Below are 20,512 nucleotides of genomic sequence, written 5' to 3' on the forward strand. Positions count from 1 at the left end.
GATGGGGCCTGGGGTGGAGGCGGGGGACTGCTCCTCTTGGGCTCCAGGCTCCGGGCTCCAGGCTCCAGGGTGAGGAAGATGGGGGCAGGGTCCAGGTACTGGGGATGGGGAACCTCACCCAGCCTTGGTGCTGACAGAAGCCTCGGGCCACTCAGTAAGGCCAGTGGTGTTCCAAGGGGCAGAGGGGAAGGGAGATTCCACCTCCTCCCTCGGGCGGAATGGAACAGGGAGATGGCTCTGTCCTTAGGAAACAGCCACCTTGCTCAGTTGTTGGCCTCCAGGTGCTGATCTCAAAGCACTTAGAGCCAAGAAGAGTGACAGAGGGGAAGGAACAAGGGGCCCTGCCTCCCTCCCCATTCCTTTCTCCTGCTCCTTTCCTGTCCTTGCCACACATATACACACACACACGCGTACACACGTACACACATACACACCCTCTCTTTCTCTCTCTCTCTCATCCATTTGTCCTACTGTGTACGTGTCATGTTCTGGGCACACCAATATAAGGAAGACTCACCCCACCAATGCTTCCCTCCTGTCCACCATGACATCTAACTTCCATCCCTTCCACTGCAGTACCAGCCTTCCTGAACATGAAGTACAGAGATAGGCAATTTATCTCTAATCTCATCTAAATTGGGGTCTAAAGCTTGACTTGAGGCTGCCTCACCACCAGGTGAACAAGGTGACCACAGGAGTGGGAGGCAAACCACAGCCACGAGGTGGAGGTGACAGCTGCACGGAGAGGGGCAGGCAGCTGAGGGGAACCAGACAGAGGGCAGATCCCGGAGAGTCATCCCGCTACCTGAGTCCCAATACTCGCTCCCAGAACGATGTCATCCCAAGAATTGGCAAGAGACACAGCCCAGGGATAATAAATATAATTGCTATGACGGAACCCTGCCTAGGGGAGCAGGAACATCCTCCCCTCCCAGACCCCACTGTCCCCTCCGCATGCTGAGGGTGAGTTGGATGCTTTGAGATCACCCCGGAGCTACGGGGGTTGCTGAGGGCAGCCCAGTATTCCGGCTACCCAGCCCCAGCCCCTAGCCCAGGACATCCAGGTAGACGGGCGGCGCCTGGGCCAGGGCTTGCAGCCGAGCGTGCACGTCTTTGATGCTGTGGCGCTGCTGGGGCTCCCGCTGCCAGCAGCCCCGCATAATGGCATAGACCTCCGGCGGGCAGGCACGCGGCCGCTCCAGCTCACGTCCCTGGGTGATGCACTCGATCGCCTGGGGCCGCCGGAGGGAGAGAAAAGAGGGCACACTGGGTTGGGAGCAGCAGAGTGAGGCCAGCGCCAGCACTGCCCTGCCTCACAGAGGCTCCCAAGGCAGGTCACACAATATGTCTGGGGCTCTTGGCTACTAATAATCTAAAAGGATGCAGCGAACCCCAAGATTCCTTTCCACCCAGACACTGAGCAGTGGGAAGGATTAAAGCTGAATAGACTCTGGGAAGGTTGGACTGGGGGTAGGACTGCCTCCCCAAGGGCTGGAATGAGACCCTCAGAAGACTTGCCAGGTAGGTTGAGGAAGGGGCGGGGCCAAGGCATTTGCCAAATCCATCAGCCTGGTGTTGAGGGCTGAATGGAGCAGCGGAAGGGTCCTCTGCTCTCAGCTCCAGGGGGCAAAAAGAAAATAGAGCAGGATTGCTGGTAAAGACCTTGAAAAATGGCTGGCTGGCATTTTAAGGGAGAGGGCAACCCCACTTTCTTTTCTCCTCTATAGGTACCACTCCGTGGGGACCCAGCTCCTCTGAAAAGAAACTGCAGCAGGAAAGATCAAAGTTAGACTCCAGGAAGGACTGCTAAAGCAGCTAAAGAATCCAAAGAAGAAGAGATGGTGGCAGGGAGATGGTTGCAGGGGCCTGGAGCCTCTTCCCCCCTTCTTCCCTCCCTCCCCATTAGAAGACTTGGGTTATAGGCGGCACTAATTCCATTCCTTCTCTCAGTGCTTGAGAAAATTAAAATCTATAACCCTCTCCCCCACCCCACCAGCCTCCAGGGAGCAGACTGCATTAGGAGGAGAAATGGAAACTGACAGCTGCGAGCCAAGGAGGGGGTGGGGCAGCTGCTCTGGGAGACAGAACACCTGGGGCCCCCTCTTGCTGTGTCCAGTCAGGAGGGCAGGAGGAGGGGACACGACTGTCCTTCCTACAGTCTAACCTCCAGCCTTCTTGCTGCAGTGTCAAGCCCTCTTGTGCTGTGCTCCTCTTCCCATGCCTCTCCCTTCCACCCTGATAATGCCTATTAGGTGTATAAAATGCAGCTAGGGATGGGGGTCTGGGCTCCATTTATAAAGTGCTTTGAGGTTCCTCCAGGAGCCTGTTGGGCCTGGGCTTAGGACAGCAAGTGGGGGCAAGAATCGGAGAGGAGAAGGACGCAAGAAAAGAACAGGATTGGGGTGGAGGAAGCACAGTGTCAGCAGGATGCTGGGTGGGTGCCGGCTGGCAGTGGGATGAAGGGCACCCGAAGGGGCAGGGCAGGTGGTGACCCACGGGGCGAGGCTGACCTCTGTGTTAGAGAGCTGGTACCAGGGCTGCTTGCCATAGGTGAAGATCTCCCAGAGCACCACGCCGAAGCTCCACACGTCGCTCTCCGTGGTGAACTTTCGGTAGAGGATGCTCTCGGGCGGCATCCAGCGGATGGGCAGCATGGTGCGGCCTCCCACCTGCCGGCGGGCGGGCGCCGCGTCACCTCCAGGGGGCGCCCGCACCCACAGCCTCTCCCGGCCAGACCCGTCCCCAGCCCCATCATTAAAAATAAATAGAAGTGGCTCTCCTGCCCTCGGCTAAGAGGGAAAAACCGATGGTGCCGTTTCCGTGCGGGATGGCAGAGACAGACCCTCCTCCACTGGGGGCCGAGGAGGTAGGAGGGGGGTTAAAACCAGAGCCAGAGAGTCTCAGAGCCCACAGCGCCCGAGGAAGAGGACGTGCCCAGCAAGGGCAGGCTCTCGGAGGGGGACTCGGCATCCAGCGTGTCTACAGCTGGGGGAGGGGCTGGGACGAAAGACCCTTACGCGGTAGTAGTCAGTGCTGTAGATGTCCCTGCTCATGCCGAAATCGCCGATCTTGACCACCAGTCCCTGACCCACCAGACAGTTGCGCGTGGCCAGGTCCCGATGCACGAAGTGCAGACCCGCCAGGTACACCATCCCCGCAGCGACCTGGCTAGCCACGGCCAGCAGCTGCCCCAGGCCCAGGGGCCCTGGCGCCACGTCCTCCCCGCCAGCCAGCAGCTTGGCATCAGGCCCGTGGGACCTAAGGCAGAGTGAGGGAGAACGGTGGGCCGGGAGCAGAGAACCCCCCCGTGAGCCTGAGGAAGGGGAGACTGGGGAGCTGGGGTGGAATGGGGAGGGGATTCAGGGGGAATGGAGGAAGGAAAGAACAGGGGAGGCAGCTGTGTGAAGGGGGGAGCTGGGGGGTGCCGAGGTGTGCCCACCTCGGGGGCTTCCACCAGTGCCCACACTTCCCACATTCATGCCTTCCTCTCAGGTAGCCCCCTTGAACTCCAACCCCAGCATCCAGCTGTCCACTGGCCCCTACAACTCTAACCCATGGACACCTCCAACTCAGCATCTTCCCCAAGCCTGCCCCTGCCTCAGTGAAGGGAAACACCCCCCCCCACCCCTCAGGGCTCTGAGCCTGAAACGTGGGAGTCCTCCTAGATTCCTGTCTCTCTCACCTTTGCCCTCAATATCCACCATTCCCATGGGGTCCTCCTTCCTTCCAAAGGTTTCCAGGATGCCCTCCTCCTCCCCACAGCCACCGTTCCTCATCACTCATCTCCATTCCCCAAATATTCCTTCTTCTGAACCTTTGCCTGAGCTGATGGCTTTGTCAGTACTGCCCTATCCTACTAGCCAACTTTCTCCTCATGCAGCTGTTTCTTCATTTATCTCAGGTATTTGTTACACATCTCCAGCGTGCCAAGCACCAGAGCTACGGTGGAGAGCAGGATGCAGATAAACGGGTTACGGCAGTGCTGTGTGAGGGGCACTTGATGGGCACTCAGGTTAGGGATGGAAGAAGTCAGGGAAGGCTTCCTGGAGGAAGAGACATCTAAACTGAGACTCAAGCCCTAAGGAAGAGGGGTGGGTAAGCCATTGGAAGGGGTCAGGGACCGGGGTGGGTGAAGTGGCTAGGAGGCAGGCAGAGGGAACTGTAAGTACAAAGGCCTGGAGGCAAGAAGGAGCAGTTGGCCCCTCCTAGGGGAAGTCTTCCAGACTCATCTAGGAGCTTTCATGATTCCCTCCTTTGGTTGCCCCTTGCTCCGTCCAGCATGTAGAGCCGCTTCTCCCACAGCCTGGGCCCCAGATGGCGGCGTGTCCCTGGCCTGTATCCCCAGCACGCAGCACTGAGCCCACACCACGTCTGTGAACAAAGGGAAGGGCTGCTCCTGGCCTTCTCTTGCCTCGGGCTCCTCTCAGCCAGTCCACCTCCACACTCATCCTCGGGTCTGGCATCGCCTCCCTCCTGCTCCACACCCTCCATGGGCTCCTCCTCCCCATCCACAGGATAAGCTCTGCTGCCAGGGTCTCTCCCAGCTGACTTCTGCAGCCTGACTTCATGAACAACCTGTCGCTCCCAAGGGGACGTTTGGGGACCAAATCACAACCATCACCTGGACAACCACACAGTGCTTTCTCATCCAGAACCACAGTCCCCCTGCCCCTCTAACTGGTGGGGAAACTGAGGTCAGAGAGAAAAGCAACTGGGCAAAGAAGGCTCAGCTAATAAGTCGCAGCTGATTCCAAAGCCTGGCCCTCTCCCTGCCTCACATGGCCCCATCCTCATCAGAGAAGGACTGACAAAGGGAATGTGTGACCATCACAGTCAGGGACTGACAGCAGGGCTCTGCCTGGGGTCACATTGCCCCTGGGCCATTGACTACCTGTGTGCTCTTGGGCAAGTCACTTAACCTCTCTAAGTCCCATCTGTGAAATGGGCACGTTTCTTGAAGTTATTAAAATTATGAGCACAAAGCAGTAAACGTATCAGAGTTGTTCTGTCCAAAGCCAAATAAACAAATTTTTGGTAACTCTCTTCAAGTATAAATTGCCATATATGCTTGGAGACTATGAAAAATAAATACATATTTATATTATTATACAGTAGTCCCCCCTTATCAGCGGGGATCCATTCCAAGACCCCCAGTGGATGCCTGAAACCGTGGATAGTACCGCACCCTATGTAGACTATGTTTTTTCCTATACATACACACCTATGATAAAGTCTAATTTACAAATTAGGCCTAGTAAGAGATTAACAACAATAATAAAATAGAAAAATTATAACAATGTACTGTAATAAAAGTTACGTGAATGTGGTCTCTCTCCCTCAAAATATCTTATTGTACTGAACTCACCCTTCTTCTTCTGATGCTATGAGATGATACAATGCCGAGGTGATGAGATCAAGTGAGGTGTATGACGTAGGCAGTGTGACATAGTGTTATTTTTGGACCGTGGTTGACCGCAGGGAACCGAAATGGCAGAAAGTGACACGGAAGAGAAAGGGGGACTACTGTACAGATATATATGTACAAGCACGTAACACCACGATAAGAATGAACTGTACGGTATATAACATAGTGCAGAGGGAACACAGAAAGTGCCTGATAAATGTTTGTTATTGTTGTTGTGTAGTTATCCTAACTGCCAGCTCCTACAGGCCTGGCTTCTGTGTGCCACACGCAAATGCACACTCACTCTCTGCAAAGCCCGCCCATCCTGAAGTTTTAGCTCCTGGCTTCTGCTAGTGCAGCCTCCCTGACTACTGTCCTCCCGGACCACCTCCCTGACACTCCGTCCTTCACCCAGACTGTCACATTCAAACATCTGCCTCACAGCTCCTCGGGGACAGGAGCCATGCCTTCCTGCTTCTTCTGGGTGTCCCTCCTCAGTTCAACAGACAAATAGGGATGTGCTGTAGGGAAGGGGTGACGGGGCTCAGAGCCAGGGGCCAGGGGCCAGCGCTGGGGCCAGGTGCTCGTACCGGAGGAAGCGGTTGAGGTCACCATGCCGCATGTACTCAAAGACCATTAGCAGTGGGCGGCCCTCAGTGCAGACCCCAAAGAAGCGCACGATGTGCTGGTGCTGCAGCATGGTGAGCAGCTCCGCCTCCCGCTGGAAGTCCTGCCGAGCACTCTCGGACACCTCCTTCAGCGCCTGGGTGGAAGGGACGGGGACAGGACTGAGTGGGGCCCAGCCTCGCCTCCCCACATCCAGGGTGGCTCACCCAACCCTGAGTTGTGAGCCATGCCACACCCCAGCCCGAGCACCCTGTCCTGGAAAGATGGAGCTCCAAGGGGTGGGACCCAGGCCAGCAGTACCTCATGGACAAGGTCTTACCTTGACAGCCACCAGCATCTTGTCCTGCTCAGGCAGCAGGTTGTGGCACTCGGCAAGGAAGACCTTCCCAAAGGCGCCCTCGCCCAGCTCCCACTTGAGCACGATGTCCCGGCGCTTGATGTGATGAACACCTGGGGAGGGGCTTGCAGGATCACACAGGAGCCCCGTCTTGGGAAGGATGGGGTGGGGTTAAGGACAGGACTGTCTAGCAGGGCTCTGCGCTGCACAAAGGTGCCAGCCAAGGGGGTGGATGGGGACTGAAATCGAGCCTTCACTCATTTACCAAGCCCTGTGCCGTAGGATTGGACGGGGGGAGTGGGGTGGAAAAGAAGGCTTCTTCAGGCCTGGGGTAGGCAAAGGCGATGACACAGCGGCTTCTACACACACACACACACACACTCACGCATGCATGTACACACAAATGCGTGCACAGGCCCGTCCCCACCCTTGACCCAGCACAGCCCCTCACAGGCATCACTGAAATATTGTGGGTTCTCGATGATGTGGCCTTGGAGCCCAGAGCCTTTGCCCTCAGTGGGGGACAAGGAGTTGCCACCCAATGTCATGAAATGCAGGGACATGGCCAGTCCGTCTTCCGGAGCCAGGACAGCGGGACCTGGGAGGAGACGGAGCCACATGGAGGGGTCACAGCCCAGGCACACACCTTGGCCCCTGCCAGGTTGCAGGGTACCAGGTGACCCCAAGCTTGTAACTTGCAGGGGAGGAACAGAAGAGCCAGGGAGCAAGACAGCAGGCAGGGGGAGGGGAGGCACTATGGCCTCTTTCTGTCTGGCTCCTGTCCAACCCCAGGCCCCATGGGCCACCAAAGAACTCCCCCACTGCCCCCCTGCAGAGCTCAGCCCTCCCAGACCCACTTAGTGTTTGACTACAATCCAGCCGCCAATTAGCAGCTGCTCCCTCTGCAACTACCCCAGCACCAGCCCCAACACACGCTCACACTCACAAGCCCTCAGCCAGCCCTCATACCCCAGACACGCAGTCCCTGAGCCCCACGTGTGCACAGGCCCCCCACACAGAGGACAGGGTCAGAAAGAGCCAGGAGGAAACCAAGTCAGTAGGAGAGATTGACAGACAGCCCCTCTGCAGCCCCCCAACTCACGGTTGATCCCAAATTTGTTCCTCCGTCCACATTTGTTGAGCACAAGGAACAGTGTAGAAAGGAAGAGGCAGGCAAAGACAGCCAGGCCCACGGCCACTGAGACCTGGGGGTGGGGCTGGTTAGATCTGGGGCTTCCCCTGTACTCCCAGAGCTCCCCCATCGCAAAGTGTTTCTCCATCCTGCAGAGGAGCCCAGAGCCAGGCTCCCAGACCTGCCTCCTCCTCCCCCCAGGCCCCGGGCTGTGGCTGCGAGGGTGGCCCACCAAGCTCAGGCCAGATGGTAGTGATCCCCATGCTCTGATCAGAAGTGACACACGGATGAGCCTTGAGCCTGGCCTCCCAATCCCAAGTCCTGGACAAACTTCCACTTCCCATGCTCACCCCAAAATGTGTTTCATCCTTCTTCTCCACTGGGTCTCTGGACGTGCTGTTCGTGTCTGGGAGACACAGGGCAGGAAAGGTGGGCCTTGGCACATACCACATGTCCTCCAGGATTCCCCACCCTGGCCCCTGCTGACCCCTTGGGGATCAGGTTAACTGTGCCCTCTGCCCCAGCCTCAGCTCCAGGGACCAGACAGACCTGCCCTCCAGCCTGGGCTACTCACCCACTGGCGAGAAGGAGACTGCAGCACGAGGGAGGAGAGAAAACAGTCAGATGGGAGAGGAGAGCAGTGAGGCCCCTTCGCCCTCTGGGATCATCCCTTCAGGAGGTGGGGGTGGGATGGGGCATGGGGCTGCTGGACCTCAAGGGAGATGATGAACGTCGCCCTTTCCAGCTGGGCTGTGGATGCCCTGGGGCATGGCTCTCTCTTCAGCCAGCTCAAGTGGATGGAATAGCTCAGGAGTTCAGGACTCCGGGGGCTTGGGGGAGGCAGGGGCAAGGAGATCAGCACAGAGCTGGACACCAGAATTCCAGGCCTCCAACTTCTGGGGTCAGGATCACAGCAGGAAGTGGGCCAGGCCTCCCCGGACACCTGGATCTGTACCCAGGTGGAGCCCAGGGAGCGGGGGCAGGGTTCAGGGTGGTCCTCGCACCAGGGATGGGGTCCTCAGGGTTGAACTCGAAAGGGTTGTCCATGAAGGCGACCATGACGGAGGCGGCGGCCCGGCCATAGGGGTTGGTAGCCAGCAGCGTGTAGTTGCCGTTGTTGACGTGGGTGGGCTGGTTGAGGCGCAGGCAGCCGTGCCGCACAGTCTCGTTGGCTGCTGATTCTATGAACTCGGTGAAGATGAAGCTGGTCTCATTGAGCACGGAGCCGTTGAAGAGCCAGCGCAGAGAGGGCGTTGGCTGCCCGTCCACTGAGAAGGGGATGCACCAGTGGTGCTGCTCCACCGCTGTCTGCAGATGCACACTGGCTGGGACTGCGGGCCAGAGAGAGTCACAACGAGAAGTCAGGGGGCATCCGGAGGGAACCCAGTGCAAACCTAACAAGTCCAGGAGAGGGAGGCGGGGAGAGCCAGAAATCAGGTGGCGGGCCTAAGAGAAACAGGTCGGTAGGCCCTAAGAAATTCACAAGGAGAGACATCTTGAAGAAAGTGATGATATATCTTAAATAAATCAGGCAGCAGGCGTATAAAATTCAGAAGCTTAAAGAACTTAAGCAGTGGGCTAAAGGAAATAAGTAACAGCCCTGGAGAAGTGGGGTACCAGTTTGTGGAAATTAAACGTGGAGTTTTTTGGATAAGGGTAAAATTAAGTGTAATCAAGCTTAAGAAGATCAGGAGAGGGCCTTAACCTCAAACAAGCAAAAAAAATATGCAGTTAAAAAACATTTTTGAAAAAAGATATGGGTTTGAAATAGACCCAACCTGAAAAAAGGAAAATCCCCTCAATAATAGAAAAAATATATATATAATAAACATCTACAATTGATCCTGGAATTCTCGCCAGCACTCATGCAATGGAATACTATTCAGCAGTGAATTGAATGAACTACAGCTACTCCCATTAACACAGATGAATCTTACAAACAAAATGTTGAGTGAAATAAATGAGACAAAACATGATACTTACAGTAGGATTCCATCTATATATGTACAAGAACAGGCGAAACTAAACCATATCAATAGGGAAGCATAAGTGTGTAAAATTATTTTTAAAAGCAAGGGGGCCGGCCCAGTGGCACAAGCGGTTAAGTGTGCACGCTCCGCTGCAGCAACCCGGGGTTCGCCAGTTCGGATCCTGGGCAAGCACCAACACACCACTTGGCAAGCCATGCGGTGGCGGCGTCCCATATAAAGTGAAGGAAGATGGGCATGGATGTTAGCCCAGGGCCGGTCTTCCTCAGCAAAAAGAGGAGGATTGGCAGATGTTAGCTCAGGGCCAATCTTCCTCACAAAAACAAAAAAAAAGCAAGGAAATTATTATCACAAAAGTCAGGAGGGGGTGGAGGAGAAAGATGGAGTTCTGAATGGGGAAAGGAAGGGAGTATCTTCAGAAGTGCTGGTAAGAACAATTATTGTTTAAAGTGTACGTGTTTCACGTACATATCTGTGTATATTTCACAATAAAAGAAGAAAAATTATGTAACATAGAAGATTTAAAATAATTTATTGGCAGACCGAGAGAAATTAGGCAGCAAGCCTAAAGAGGAATTTCGTGGGGGGATTTCTTCTTTTAAATCTAGGATGTAGGGCAAAAGTTCTATAAAGGGTCGGGCATGAAGAAATACAGCAAAGCAGTGAAAACAGCGGGGCAGCTGGCATTGAGGGCCTCAGGTAGCAAGACTTGGGCAGGGGGCCAAAGAGAAATCCATCTGCGTCCCTCTGGCCTTGACAAGCCTCCAGGACTTCCCTCAAAGGATTAGGTTTTCATGGGAATCTGGAAACAGCTGGGAGGGAGCAGCTGTGGAGACACACATCCCACCCTCTTCCTCCAGCCCCCCACCCTCACATCCTCTTTTCAGGGAAGAAGGGATGGGGGTGGGTGCAGGGGCAGTCATTGGGACTCACAGGAGACGTTGACCTGGACAGAGACTTCAGTCCGGCCCACGTCATTCTCCGCCCAGCACGTCACGTTCTTCCTATTGAGATCACTGGTGACATTGGCCAGGGTCAGCCCCAGGGATGGCAGACCCCCAGATTGCTGAATCAGGGAAGAGAGGGGAAAGCCAGGAAGAGCGTCAGCTGCCTTGGGGCTGGAGCTGATGTTTTTGGGGAGCCCCTCTGGCTCCAGATGGAAAAACAGAGGAGGGCAGGGAAGAGATGTGGGGGAGAATATGGCAGGGAATAGCCCTCCTCCCTTAGAGCTTGTTTGCAGACTATCTCCTGGATCATTTATTTAATGATCTGAAAAATCTAGACCATAACCAATGATCTCAAAATAGGCACAAATACCCTGAACCAAAACTACTCATCTAAGCAGACAAATAGATGTCATGAATCTCAAATAGCAAATCTACACAACTCACTGGAGAACCAAATAGGACCTCCCCACCTACGCATTCTTGTTTTACACACAGTTCTAACAAACTTAGTCTCAGCCCAAGGAAGATCAGAAACAAAGAGATGGCGCTGATAACAGGGCAGCAGTTAGAAGCAATAGTCGCATCATGACCTCCTTTGGCAGATGAAGACAGAGCGTGAAGTTAGACGGGCAAAGTGACTTGATTCTGAGTCATCAAAATATTGAATCAGGTTCCGATTCTCTTCCTAAGAAATCATGGACGTGCAGAAGTTATATGAACGTAAGACAATTCTTAATCTTGCTGAACCATGGGTTTTTTTTGTTTTGTAAGGTGAAGAGGTAGACAAAATAATCTTTCATCATTTTAGAAAGCTATTTTCATGAAAATCCATGAAGTAGTGGACAAATCTCATTTATCTGGAAATTTCATAATTGTGGAATTCCTTGAATAAACTCCAAAGGAGGTGAAGTTTCCCTGGGCTTCCATTGGAATATGGGAGTTCAAAGATTCCAGAAGAGTTCTCTAGCCTCTTGTGCAAGCTCTGGGTTCCAGCCACCTCCAGGGGAAGCCATCCCCTGCCCTAAGCTTCTCTCAGCTGTCCCACTCCTCCACATCACCCTAGGGCATGGTATGGCGTCCCATTAACTCTTCCCTTGGAGCTGCTCTGCCACCCTTCACTCTCCTGAGGGTGACCAGCCTTCCCTCCTCTCCATTTAACCCAGTTGGGGTATGACTTTTCTACAGGAAGTTTCTAGAAAACACAAGTGGTAGCAAATGTGTAAATCTCCCAAAGGAAAAAGCAAAAACCTGGAATTTCTCAAAACAGATAGTTGATCAAAGGTTTCTCCTCAGATGGCCATGGCCAACCTCTTGCCTCCGCCTCGTCGTCTTTCCATTAACCACTCTTGGTGGCTTTGCTCTCTGGAAGGGGAGGAACCACCCAGTGGCTAGTGGTCCCTCCACCATGTCTGGACCCCCTTGCTCAGGACTCTAGTGGTTCCTCCTTCAATATTGTTCCAGGCGCCCCCAGTAATTCTGGAGTTGACTCTCCTCCCAAACTGAACACCACACACCTGGTCCCATTGGCCTGGCTCCTCCCAGGGGCTGTACCCTGTGTGTCTACCCACAAGGGGCCAGCTTTTTGGGTGGGCACAGCCTATTGTCAACCCCTGCTGACCTTGCCACCAAGCCCTCCTGAGTCAGCTGTGGCTACTCTTAGCTGCCCATCCCCAGCCTGAGGACAAATGGCAAGGCCTGTGAAGATGCCCAAAGACCCGTCTGGATAACAGAGACAGAGGCCAGAGAGTGCCCAGGGGCAGGAGGGACATTGGAAGGCCATCACGTCCACCTCCTCAGTTGACAGATAAGAAAAACAACGTGCAGGCAGATTAAGGAATTTTTCCAAAAAGTCACTCCAAAAATTAATTAGTGAGAGAGGGCTGAAACCAGACCAGTGCCTCCTTTCTCATAATATGCTCATCAAACACCCAAGTGGATGCTGCTTCCAGAATCTCCAGGAAAAGACTGAAAGCCCTCGAGAACTTGCCTGGGTGCACGATCACAAATATCGCACCCTCTCCCTGGGCCTCAGTTTCCTTATCTAGAAAGGGGTTGGGTGGGAGGGATAGTCTGTGGGGTCCCCCTCAGCTCCCATATGTGAGGGCTCTGTGACCCTCTATCTTGCAGCCAGCACCATGTTCCTGGAGAGGGGCCAAAGTCCTGGTGGATCCAGCAGAGCCTGGGGTCCCTGCTGGGCCAGTGCTCGTCCTGAGGGCACGTGTGTGCCTGGGGCTGCCCCACAGCATGAGCCTGGGCCCCATGGATCTACACCATCCATCGCCCTCCGCGTGCTTCTTATTCGTTGTCTCTCTTTCCCTCTCTTTGTCCCTGGTGCGCTGTCCAGGCCTCTCCTGGGTGAAGGGGAGCGGAGTGGGGAAGGGCTTCTCACCATCACTGTGGCTGACTCCTCCAGCTCCGTGAGGATCCAGCCGGCCTGCTCCAGGCCCTGCCCCTCCACCTGGCACTGCAGCCACACATCGTCCCCCACGTCCACAGAGGCATTGGGCACCTGGATCTTCAGCACAGGCACGCCTGGTGGCCCAGGATGCCCGAGGGGTGTTAGAGCGGGGAATGGCCTCAGAACCCTACCCCAGGGCAATGCTCCTCCCCCCACCCTCCTCAGTGACCCTGAGACCCCAGTGGCGATGCCCCCCAACTTTCAGTTTGCCCCAGCTCTTGCCAATGCCCACCCCCAGGCGCCCTTCAGTGCTTGCTCCCCGAGCCCTGATCCGTGTCCTCTCCCCAAGCATATTGCTCCTTCTCAGCCCCTTAGAGCACCTCCAGCACCTACCGCAGTTGGTGTTGGACAGGAGGGCGAGGGGCCCCTGCTCATGACACTGCAGCTTCTGTTCTCGCACTCCGCCCAGCCCCTCCTCCTCCCAGCGCAGCAGCCAGCGCAGGGCACAGGAACAGTTCAGAGGGTTCCCCGACAGGACTCTGGTGGGTGTGGGGGACACCAAGAGAGTCAGGGAAGGGACAGGTGTTGGGCCTGAGGAGCCACAGAGAATGAAGTACTACAGTAAGAGGGAGTGCAGTGAGACAGCAGGGTGGACTGTCTAGAGGTGAAGAAGTGAGGACATAGGAGAAGTTCCTCTCAGGGACCCCAGTAACAAGACGTTAAAAGAAATAGAATGCAGAAAGTCAAAGACAGCAGGCTGTGGACCACATGGAATTCCCTTACCCTGGGCTCCCCAGGGTGACAAGCCAGGTGAGGGATCTGAGCAGGGTGACAAGGAGGGAAGGGCACTGCCTTCCGGATGACCCAGAGACCTTAGGTGCCCACCAAGCACACGTGGACCACTGTTGTCACACCCATCCATGTGCATGGTGTGCTGGGAAGGTGGGCGAATGTGCACGTGTGCACAGGTGCTGGGCCTGTGGGTCTGCTCAGCACAGGCCCGAGAATTGTGCCAGCCCCCAGCCTCCCCGAGGGAGTGCACACAGATCAGTTGTCCAGGCCAGCTCTCCACCCCCTACCCCTGCATGCCCCCAGGCCAGTAACCCCCCCGCAGGTGGGCCTGCAGCCTCTGCTTTGATGGGAGGTTCACGGGCACGCACAGTCCCAGTCTCAGCTCATAGCCAAACACAAAGTCCCCAAAGGGAACTGCCCCTGCGGTTCCGCACAGACACCGCAACATACCTCGTACAGAGATACAAGGGCCCATGGGCACACACATCTCACACACACACACCTTTGCTGCTCTTGCCCTGGAAGCCCCCATACTCACAGTTCCTGTAAGGAAAGGCCCTGTACGGTTTTCCAGGAGAGAGACTTCAGAGCATTGAAGGAGAGATTCCTGCGGGAGTTGAGACAGAGCGAGACAGACCCTGTGAACAACCAACCTCAGCTCTGACCCAGTGTGAGGGAGGGGAGGAGAGGAGTCCAGGACGAAGTTGACGTCTGGCTTCTCCCCCACAATCCTGGCAACTAGAACCAGCCCTGAGAGGCAATGGGGGTGAGTCCCACTCTTCTCCCTGGGACAACGAGGGTTAACCCCACTTAACCCCCTCCCCAGACCCCAGGGAGCAGGGTCTGAGGGAAGAGCCGCTCCCCTCTCCCCCACCCTTGGCCCCAGCTGGCGAAGTGCTGAGGCCCCAGCTGGGGGAAGGGGCTCCATCTGTGCTCCCCTGCCCACAGAGCCCAGACAGGGCCAGAGGAGGAGGGGAGACTGCGCCTCCACACTGCCTTGCCCCCTACCAGATGACAAGGATCTCAGAGCACTCCCTCAGGTCCCCTCCTCCCTCCTCCTTCCTTCCCCTCCTCAGAGACTAAGGAAAGCCCGCTGGAAGGGACCCCAGGCCCCCAGCCCCCTAGTTGTAGAGATGGAGATAGTGAGCTCAGTGGGGTACCGGCTCCAGCCCACACAGGAAGCTGGTTAGGAGCCCCAGTACTCTGTGCGTTGCACCAGGCTGCCGCTCCTGGGACCCTCTGCCTCTGAGGGTCTGCCCCAACCCCTCTCCTTGCCTAGCCGTCCTACAGTTGGTGGGGGCTGAGTTGGAGAGGCACCACCACACAGAGATCAGAAAGACTACCCACTTCAGCCCCAGACAGAGCTGGGTGAGGTTCTGATCTGCCACTTACAGCTGTGTGACCTCAGCCCAGAGACTTAAACTCTCTGATTCTCAGAACTCTCCTCTGTAAGATGGGGATGACACTGTCTCACCAGATTGATTGTGAAGATTTACGGACAGAAGTACTGTGAGGTGTCACTGAGTACACATTTTTAACTGAAGCCCCAGTACAGAATCAGTGATGTAACATCACCTTATTTTTGTCATTGCTAAATCACTGGACACAACAGAGAGTTTAGAGTGCCCAGCACAACTCCATGAATGACAGGCCTCTACCCCCGCTCCCATCTCTCACCTGCCAGTGGTGGGAAGGAGGAGCTGAACCCTTGCCCTCAGAAGGCCAGCAAGGGGCTGCCAGGGACTCCCAGGGTCTCTCCTTTGGAAGTGTCTCCAGCCCACCTCTGCCCCTTCCTGTCCTCTACAGGAGGGGTAGCCGTGACTCCCAGGAAAGGGAAGGGTGATAAGTGGCAGATCTGATACCCCAGCACCCAGGCTATCCCAGGGGCCAGGGAGAGGGTGGCAGATGGAATCCCACCAGCACCCGGAGTCCTGCTCCCGCCCCTTATCCCTTTGGACTGTGCGTATCTGAACCCGAGAAGACAAATGGGGCAGGCATCTATGAGAAGTGTCCCTGTAGCATGAAGCATGGAAGCAAGACAGCAAGAAGGACCTTCTAGCTGGTAGGGGTGGGAGCTGAGAGCCCATGAGAAGAAGCCTCAGGAGAATGGGTGACCTGACTTCCCTGACTAGGCTGGGGCTTCCCACAGAACAGGTCCCTGGGGAAGGCCAAGCCCATCAGCCACCCAGTTCTGGGTGCCCTCCCATTCCCCTCTGCCCAGCCCCGGCCACTCACAGGCGACTGAGCCGAGGGGTGAAATGGAAGGCATCCGGTGCCACGAAACGGAGACCACTCTTCACGATGGTGCTGGGGAGGGTGCAGCAGCATCAGCCCCCGGGCCTTAGCTGCCCTGGCCTCTCTGCCCGTGCCAGCCCCGAGTCCCCGGTGCTGAGCCCTGGAGCCCTCCCCATGCCCCTCATAGCCTCCTCAGCTACCCCTGGACCCCTAAGACCCCTGAGATTCCTGACCTCCTCCAGCCCCTCAGTCCTCAGCCTCTCAGGTCCTCCCAGGCCTCTAGCACCCTTGAGCCCTCCCTGACTCTGTGGTCCCCCACCCACAGAGTCCCCACACCCACACAGTCCCCAGCCCCTCACAGGTTTCTCAGCTCCCCCAGGCCCCTCAGGTCATTGTGCTCCAGACGCTGCAGACCCTGCTGGTTCTCCATGTAGCTGTGGGGAGAGGGGACAGGAGTCACAGGGGCCCAGGCCCACACTCGAGTTCCCACACCCACCCATCTGCCTCCCTCACAATCGCACATGCATGTGTGCACACATGCACATTCATATGCACACAGATGCACGCAGTCACATATGGATCTGTTTCCACATGCATGGGTGTGCACACACACATGCATACACATATGCACAGAGACACACCTCCTCACACACAGTCACGCATGCACATGTGCATGCATGGACAGAGGTGTGCGCACGTGCATGCTTACACCCTCACACGTGGACACGTGCATATATCTCTCATGCGCACACATATGCACATGTGAGAATGTGTGTGCACACTCACGATCATAAACACACACACGTCCACTCTCAGCCAGGTGTTCTGCTTTTATACACAGGGCCTCTCCCGCACATGCTCAGTGGTGGGGGTCATGCTGAAACACTGGCTTCCACAAGGGGCCTCATCACCGCCACTGCCCCACCCAGCAGAGAGCAAGCCCTGTGGTCACGCAAATATGTTCTCCCAAACACACCTGCTCAGGAGCCACTATCCGGGCTTACCCATACCGCTACACACATGCATGCGTGCGTGCACGCACACACATATATTCACACCCCACCCTCTCCCCCTCAAAGCTGGTGGCCACTCCCCGCACTCAAGCAGCAACCCCTACTACCCCGACATCTTTCAGCAGAGCAAGTGAGAAGCATAGAGGATGTCAGTCAGGGACCCGTTGAACCCCTTCCTGCCCCAGGAGGGACCCAGGAAGGAGGAGAGGTGCAATGAGAGGATGGAGTCAGAGTGGGGTCACGGACTGGCTGACTTACACAGTGAGATAGCAGCAATGGGAAGGCTCAACATGGGGTTGGGGGCAGAAAAACAAAGAGCGAAACAGAGACACTGAGAAAGAGAAACTGACAGGAAGAGACTGGCAGCGAGAGAGACAGGCAAAGAGAAAGACAGATAAGGAAAGGGAGACAGAGAGACAGATAGATAAGGACAGAGAGCCAGAGAAAGCAAGATAGGGAAATCAGAAATAAAGAAGTAAGAGCAGGCATGTAGGGATGGGGGATCGCTGTGCCCTGGGCCCTGTCCAGCTTCTGGATCCGGTATGCCACAGAGTTCCTGAGAAGTCAGCTGCCCGGCAGTGGCACGTCAGTGTACGCTCACCACACACACACACACACACACACGCATGCCAGGGGCCCCTGACTCACTGCCTGTTCTCAGAATTCTCCCCTCTACCCTCTTACTACCCCTAACTCGTGGGAGGACCAGCCTGACTGACCCCTCTCCCCCTTCCCAGCCTTGGCTCCAGCAGGACAGCCAGATCTCAGGTCCTCAGTCCCCAGTGGCCTAGGGAGTAACCTCCAGTGACTGCGGGAGAGTAGGTCCTTGTCCTGCCCACATCCCCAGTCCCTGCCCAGAGGGTTTAGAGCTGTAGGGACCCGAGGAGGGGTGAGAATGCATTGGCCGGGCGTGTGCAAGCTGTCAAGCAGCGTGCTCAAAGCTGCCTCATTCGTTTGGATTCATAATCAATCTGTCTATTCGAGTCCATTATCTCCTCGTTAGCTCTGTGGGTGAGGAAGGAGGAGGGAACCATGCAGGCGGAGGCAGGGGGTCAGGCTGCTGCCCCACCCAGAGGGACATCACAGTTCACCACCCTAAATGCCTCCTGGTCCCCAGCCCCAGTCTATCCATGCCCCCCACCCCCCTTCTCCAGGCTGGATCCACTTGGGGCTTGGAAGGGAACTAGGAAATGAGAGCTCTGATGGGAAACATTCAGAAGCCTGGGCCTGGTCTGAAGGCCCAGGGTAATGAACGGACTAAACTGGGGGTGGCAGCCTGGATCTCATGCCCCCTCCCATCATGCAGAGAGAGACCTAGGTCCAGACCAAGACAAGGCCATCTCCTCTCCTCCTGGTCTCCCTAGGGCCATTAGCAAGAGACATTCAGTACCTTCCCGTTAATTACCATGATATACCAGAGTAACTCAGTGCCAATTCTCACAGGCTGCTCAAGTAACTTCCAGACAGTGGTGGCCGCCGCCTCAGATACCTTCCAGCCCATCACTGCATAAGGCCAGGGTTCTTTGCCCATCCTCTATGCCCCAGGCCACGGGAGGAGGATTTTCTAGCAGTTCCTCCCCTCTTCTAGAAGTCCTGCTGGCCCCACCAGCCACATAGAATACTCAAGTATTTCCCAGTCATCACCATGTGATGCTTGAGTACCTCTAGGCCAATTATTACAGAATACTCCCATAGGTTTCACCAGCTGCTAAAAAGTACTTGACTATTTTGTAACCGATTACTGCAGGATGTCAGAGCACTGCAGAAGGCTGGCGATTCCTTCCAGTCTTGGGCCCTGAAGGGAGGAGAGCGTCTGTCAGCAGGGGCCCTGACTCCCTGCCCCAAGTAGGGAGACAAGGAAGGAAAGGGAGATGGGCGTGGGGAGAGAGAAGCCAGGAGGGGGTCGTGGGATCCAAAATCAAGGGGTCGTGAGGACAAGAGATGGTGGAAATGGGGGAGGCTAGACTCCTCACCACCTCCCGCCCATTCCAGTTCAATTCCCAATTCCAAGGGAAGAGTTGGCATTGCCTCATCATGACAAAGAAGGAGGTGGGGGCTAGTTTCCCCCTGGAAAGGAGATAAGGTGGTAAGAGTGCCACACCGAAGGGTTCTCCGCAGCTAACCACCCCGCGGCATGAGGCCGAGCTTAGGCTCCTGTCTGAGCTCCAGCAAGCAGCTTCGAGACGGCTAGGCTCTCTCAGACCTGGTGCCCCAAGAGTCGCACTTGCCCTCCCCGAAGCCAGCGCCCCGGCTGCACAGAGAACTAAGCAACGTCCAGGCAGTGAATGCGGTGGCTGCCAGGACAGCGGCGGTAGCGGAGGAAAATCCAGGCACAGGAGAGGACTGCGCCGTACCAGCCTCCCGCCGCGCCCGCCCCTCCTGACCCAGCAAGCAGGCAGCGAGTCCGCGCCCTCGGGGCACGGCTCTGCCCGCCGGTCCCCGCGTCCCCTCGCCCACCGGACACTCACAGCTCCGTCAGGTTCTCGGCGCCCGGCCGCTGGCGGAGGATATCCAGGGCCACAGCCTGGGTGCAGCGCAGCCCCGAAGGGCCGTGGGGGCAGCAGGCATCAGGGCAGGGTGCGGCGCCCGCAGATGCCAGCATCAGCCAGGCCAGCAGGCTGCCCGGCCCCGTAGCCCGGCCGTGCCCGCCGAGCTGTCCGCGCCGTCCGCCTCGCAGCATCGCGGCGGCGCCCGCCTCGCCCCGGCCGGGCCGCCGTCTGTGCGCTCCCAGCAGCGGCTGCCCGGCCTCCCCCGACATGTGCGCGCTGGGCGTTGTTAAAGACCCGGCCGCCAGGAAAGGGCGGAGCCAGCGGCCCCCGCCCGGCCCCGCCCCGCCCCCTCCGGCTCCAACCCCTCTTCCTCCTTTCCTAAGGCCCCAACTCACCCCACTGCTTTGGGGGGGCCCCCGCGCCAGCTTTCTCCGGCAAGATACCCCTAGCTCTGGGAGACGCGGTGGGGCCGCCGCAGAACGCCTCAAATGTTTCTGCTGGGGAACTGGGAAGTTGATACGTTATTTCTCCCAGCCTCAAACAGCTGCCTTTAGGGGGAGGGGAGATGACTGAGCTGGGGACAGGTTGCCATCCAGGCCATCCTAGCCAGCCCCCGGCCTCAGATCTCCCTCCTCACGGGGCGCGTGCCTGAGGGAGTGGGCGATGTCACTTGAGGTAAATTAGGGGAAACACTCTCTAAACCCTAGGAAGAAAAAGGAAGGACCCAAAAAAAACCTAAACGCAGGTCTTGGGGAAGGAAAACAGGGAAGAGGCAGAGAAAGGCAAGGTGTTGCCCAAAAACAGCCGAAGAGAGACCGGGGAGCAGAGACGCCGCTTTCCAGGAGAGGCCACAGGGTGGCGCTAGAAGCCCGCGCGCAAAGGTGTGAGCTAGGCCGGGGTTGGGTGGGTGGGTGCGGGAGCGGTCTGCAGGACCCACTGCGCTGCACCTCGCAACCCCGCGTCAGCCCCTGACCCCGGCGATCCAGAGCTGGCCCCCAAGCCGGTTAGGGCCAAGCTGGGCTGGGCTGGCATCGATCGCCGCCCTGACAAGAGCATCGATTTCTGCGCGGAGAAATTAATAGATCTTCTCTTAGCTCCTCGGACGCGGGAGCCGCCCGCGGGTGGAGCTGGGGACCCGTCTGTCCGAGGA

At 56.7% G+C, this 20,512-nt stretch overlaps 1 protein-coding gene across 2 annotated transcripts; it reads right to left on the reverse strand.

The window, feature by feature from the left end:
• Positions 1-871: 871 nt before the first annotated feature.
• NTRK1 (neurotrophic receptor tyrosine kinase 1) lies at positions 872-19,553 on the reverse strand. Of its 2 annotated transcripts, XM_004436243.3 has the most exons (17): positions 19,342-19,553; positions 16,220-16,294; positions 15,861-15,932; positions 14,164-14,232; positions 13,227-13,372; positions 12,825-12,967; positions 10,422-10,554; positions 8,505-8,831; positions 8,075-8,092; positions 7,851-7,906; positions 7,471-7,573; positions 6,820-6,966; positions 6,351-6,481; positions 5,995-6,167; positions 3,018-3,258; positions 2,511-2,669; positions 872-1,232 (listed from the first exon to the last, which is right to left on the reverse strand). In XM_004436243.3, the coding sequence occupies exons 1-17, from the start codon at positions 19,551-19,553 to the stop codon at positions 1,047-1,049; spliced, it is 2,391 nt and encodes a 796-aa protein (XP_004436300.1). In that variant the 3' UTR covers positions 872-1,046. The 2 variants fall into 2 exon arrangements, with proteins under 2 accessions (XP_004436300.1, XP_087297616.1); XM_087441490.1 differs by lacking the exon at positions 8,075-8,092.
• Positions 19,554-20,512: the final 959 nt, after the last annotated feature.

Source organism: Ceratotherium simum, chromosome 2 (genome assembly GCF_057802395.1).
Source record: "Ceratotherium simum simum isolate JZ-2026a chromosome 2, ASM5780239v1, whole genome shotgun sequence".
Lineage (NCBI taxonomy): Eukaryota > Metazoa > Chordata > Mammalia > Perissodactyla > Rhinocerotidae > Ceratotherium > Ceratotherium simum.

Excerpts from the sequence above, each read along its gene's own strand:
- NTRK1 (XM_004436243.3), bottom strand. The coding sequence starts at position 19,553 with ATGCTGCGAGGCGGACGGCGCGGACAGCTCGGCGGGCACGGCCGGGCT. Across the intron at positions 15,933-16,219 it reads CTGGGGGAGCTGAGAAACCT|CACCATCGTGAAGAGTGGTC; the intron begins GTGAGGGGCTGG and ends CACCCTCCCCAG. Across the intron at positions 1,233-2,510 it reads ACCAGCTCTCTAACACAGAG|GCGATCGAGTGCATCACCCA; the intron begins GTCAGCCTCGCC and ends CGGCGGCCCCAG.